Below are 4,306 nucleotides of genomic sequence, written 5' to 3'. Positions count from 1 at the left end.
GCTCAAGTGATCCTCCCACCTCAACCTCCAAAAGCGTTGGGATTATAGGTGTGAACCACTGTGCCCAGCCAATAATTTTTTATAAATATTAATATTTTCAGCCAAATTAGAAAATCATTGGGGCTCTAGTCAAAGGAAGGTCCAAATGACTGATGAAGAATAAAGTAAAATTGAAGTTCATTAGCCTGGGCCTAAGATGCCCACCTTCCCAAAGCTAATTCCCAACAATCCTTAGATTCAGCCTAACAGGCTACACAAAACACTATCACGGTGGCCTCTGGTGCCTGTGTATTCCTGGGGCGACAAGAAGCAAAGTGACATATGCATAAAAGATAGAGATTGAGGTGTTACCCAGGAGCTAAAAATTAGAATAAACTTAATGGTTCCAGAAGACAGGAATGATTAAATAAGATATGCTACTCCAACACAATGACTATTATGCGACCATGTAAGTCATTAGAACAGAAACAGAAATATACAGAAACTTGGGGGCATTTACAAGTCTTGATGTGAGGTGAAAATAGCCCAACAACAAATAGTTTGCACACCATGTTTATAACAGTGTAAATACACATGCATAAAGATTTGACCGGAATAGGCAAAATAATAGGATGTTAAGTGGTGAAATTAAGAGTTGTCTGTTGTTAAAGACAGGTTTGTATCATTGTTTCCCTATTAAAAACACTATTAAAAATCAGACTTACAGGTGATAGTCCAGCTGTGGATTTCATAATATTCTTTTTTTTGAGAGAGAGAGTCTCACTCTGTCACCCAGGCTGGAGTGCAGTGGCGCAATTTCGGCTCACCGCAACCTCTGCCTCCTGGGTTCAAGCGATTCTCGTGCCTCAGCCCCTCGAGTAACTGGGACTACAGGCACATGCCACCACACCCGACTACTTTTTAAAATATTTTTAGTAGAGACGGGATTCCCCCATGTTGGTCAGGCTGGTCTCGAACTCCTGACCTCAGGTGATCCACCTGCCTCAGCCTCCCAAAGTGCTGGGATTACAGGCATGAGTCACCGTGCCTGGCCCATAATATTCTCTTTTTCACAAAAGAGCTTCCAGCAATCCACATAAAATCCTGTACACATGATATAAATTAAATACAAGCATACTTGTGCTTATATAAGTGTATACTAAATACACTGATGTGCTTTATATTTTTTAGTTAGATTTATTGAAGTATAATTTACATACAGTAAAATGTATCCAATTTTATGGTTAAATCAAATTTTTGCAGTTCTGTGCAGTTGGAAACACCCACAGTCACGTAGCCACCATCATGATCAAGATACATAAGTTTCCCACCTACTCCCAAAGTTCCCTTGTATCCCCTTCAAAGTCAAAACCTAGCCCCTCACCCCAGGCCCTGGCCACCACTGATCTCTTTCCCTATAGTTTTTTGGATTTTTCTAGAATATCATATGAAGAGACTCAGTATGTGGCCTTTTGAGTTTGGCTTCTTTCACTTCACATAATGCATTGGCAAATTGGAGATCCACCCATGCCGTTGCGTGTATTTAAAGTTAATTCATTTTTATCATGGAATAATATTTCACTGGTTGGAGGTACCACAGTTTGTTGATTCATTCTCCAGTTGATGGGCATTTGGGTTGTTTCTAGTTTGGAACTATTATGAAAAAGGCCACTGTAAACATTTCATGAATAAGTCTTCCTAAGACATATGTTTTCATTTATCTGGGGCAAATACCCAGGGGTGAGTTTGCCATATCACAGGGTCTATGTACATTTATCTTTATTAGTGGGTTTTCCATTGTGTGTTCATAACACGATTTGGCTCTTTGATACAGACATCGTCAACACCAGCAGTATTTCTGATCTTGAGAACCAAGTGTCGCAGATGGAGAAGGCTCTGTCCTTCGGCAGCCTGGAGCCTAACCTTGCAGGAGAAATGATAAACCAAGTCAGCAAACTTCTTCATTCCCCGCCCGACATGCTGGCCCCTCTGGCTCAAAGGTACGACTTAGCAAACTGAAGTGGTGGTGAGAGGGGACCCTCCAAAGACAAAGATGCTGCTCACATGATTAATATCACCAAGTCTTTTACTCCCAAATACCAGGTACATCATGGTTTCTCAGGTTGCTACTCTATATTCTGCTTAGAATGAGGAGACAGAGCAGGCCTGCCAAATCTACACTGCCAACCTTGAGGCTGCACACTGTGGCTCATGCCTGTAATCCCAGCACTTTGGGAGGCTGAGGCGGGCAGATCGCTTGAGGTCAGGGGTTTGAGACCAGCCTGGCTAACATGGTGAAACCCCGTCTCTATTAAAAATACAAAAATTAGCCAGGTGTGATGATGCGTGTCTGTAGTCCCAGCTACTCAGGAGGCTGAAGCAGCACAATCGCTTGAACCCAGGAGGTGGAGGTTGCAGGGAGCCAAGATGGCGCCACTGCACCCAACACTTTGGGAGGCTGAGGCGGGTGGATCACGAGGTCAGGAGATCAAGACCATCCTGGCCAACATGGTGAAACCCCGTCTCTACTAAAATACAAAAAATTAGCTAGGCATGGTGGTGTGCATCTGTAGTCCCAGCTACTCGGGAGGCTAAGGTAGGAGAATTGCTTGAACCCAGGAGGCAGAGGTTGCAGTGAGCCGAGATCATGCCACTGTACTCCAGCCTGGCAACAGAGCGAGACTCCGTCTCTAAACAAACAAACAAACAAACAAACAAACTGCCCACCTTTCTTTACAGATTGCTGAAAGTAGTGGATGACATTGGCCTACAGCTGAACTTTTCAAACAAGACCATAAGTCTAACCTCCCCTTCTTTAGCTCTGGCCGTGATCAGAGTGAATGCCAGTAGTTTCAACACAACTACCTTTGTGGCCCAAGACCCTGCAAATCTTCAGGTACGTTGTAATTGATGTCAGAAAAAAACATTCTCTTATGTGTGATTGTAGTCCACGTTGTATTTCATGATTGAGGCAATTACTGCTTATAGTCTGGGGTGATATTCAAAATATTTGGCATCTAGAACAGAGAGGCACCACAGAATCAAGCCGGGCGCAGTGGCTCACACCTGTAATCCCAGCACTTTGGGAGGCCAAGGCAGGTGGATCACTGGAGGTCAGGAGTTCAAGACCAGCCTGGACAACATGGTGAAACCCCGTCTTTACTAAAAATACAAAAATTAGCCGGGCGTGGTGGCATGCACTTGTAATCCCAACTACTCAGGAGGCTGAGGCAGGAGAATGGCTTGAACTCAGGACGCGGAGGTTGCAGTGAGCTAAGATTGCACCACTGCACTCCAGCCTGGGCAACAGGTAATATTCCGTCGCAAAAAAAAAAAAAAAGAAGACGTTGGTCTTGGCTGGTGCAGGATGTCAGAGGTCCCTGTTATACCCTGCGTTAACCCTTTAGCAGCTGAATTTTGGAAGCTGGCATGGGTAGTATCCAGCAGAGGGTTCTAGGCAGTTGGAAGAGTAGGAAGGGGTGTCAGCTACTTATCATCACATTTCAATATTATAACAAGTGTTAGAACTACACTGCTGTATATAGTGGTGCTGAATATCATTCCTGTTTCTAGTGTTTTCTGTCCACCTATTTAGAGGGACTGGGGACTGCAAACACCCAAGGAAACCAAGTCTCCCTTTTAATTTTCACAGTCTTCCCTTTACAAGTGCAGTGCACATGGTTCTATGAGGACTTGACACTAACTTGGTGTGTCTGCTGCTACAGTCTCCCTGGGATCTGCAGTCATCTTGCACTTTTCAGCTATTTCTATGCATCCTTAAAATGTTTCCTTTCCTTCTTGGGGCCTCCTGTCCTTATTACACTTCCTTTCTTTCTTTTTTTTTTTCTTCCCCTTTTTTTTGAGATGGAGTCTCGCTCTGTCGCCCTGGGTTGAGTGCAGTGGTGCGATCTTGGCTCACTGCAGCCTCCGCCTCCTGGGTTCAAGATATTCCCCTCCCTCAGCCTCCCAAGTAGCTAGGATGACAGGTGCCTGCCACCACACCCTGTTAATTTTATATTTTAGTAGAGATGGGGTTTCGCCATGTTGGCCAGGCTGGTCTCAAACTGCTGACCTCAGGTGATCTGCCCAACTCGGCTTCCCAAAGTGTTGGGATTACAGGCGTGAGCCACCGTGCCCGGCCTGCACTTCCTTTCTTTAATTTAGTAGCAACCAGAGGAATAGAAGTAGAAGCTATTTTACATAGAGATGCTGCAGGTCAGGTCCTCACAGAACCCTGTGTCTTAACTATTAGGCTGGTGTAAAAGTAATTGTGGTTTTTACCTTTAAAAAAAAAAAAAAAAAGGCAAATACTGCAATTACTTTTGCA

The 4,306-nt window shown here is 44.3% G+C and overlaps 2 protein-coding genes across 2 annotated transcripts in view; both read left to right on the top strand.

The window, feature by feature from the left end:
* The window catches only part of LOC108522030 (adhesion G-protein coupled receptor G2-like), a 113,613-nt gene that overhangs the window by 90,209 nt on the left and 19,098 nt on the right, over window positions 1-4,306 (top strand).
* On the top strand, window positions 1,370-3,008 carry LOC108522035 (adhesion G-protein coupled receptor G2-like). The gene is made up of 2 exons (XM_017862137.1): window positions 1,370-1,979; window positions 2,719-3,008. The coding sequence occupies exons 1-2, from the start codon at window positions 1,687-1,689 to the stop codon at window positions 2,888-2,890; spliced, it is 465 nt and encodes a 154-aa protein (XP_017717626.1). The 5' UTR covers window positions 1,370-1,686; the 3' UTR covers window positions 2,891-3,008.

The sequence above is a fragment of the Rhinopithecus bieti genome, unplaced genomic scaffold, assembly GCF_001698545.2.
Source record: "Rhinopithecus bieti isolate Rb0 unplaced genomic scaffold, ASM169854v2 scaffold_63301, whole genome shotgun sequence".
NCBI classification, from domain to species: domain Eukaryota; kingdom Metazoa; phylum Chordata; class Mammalia; order Primates; family Cercopithecidae; genus Rhinopithecus; species Rhinopithecus bieti.
Note: the sequence above shows the minus strand (reverse complement) of the source record. Positions and strands in the feature narration are given on the sequence as shown.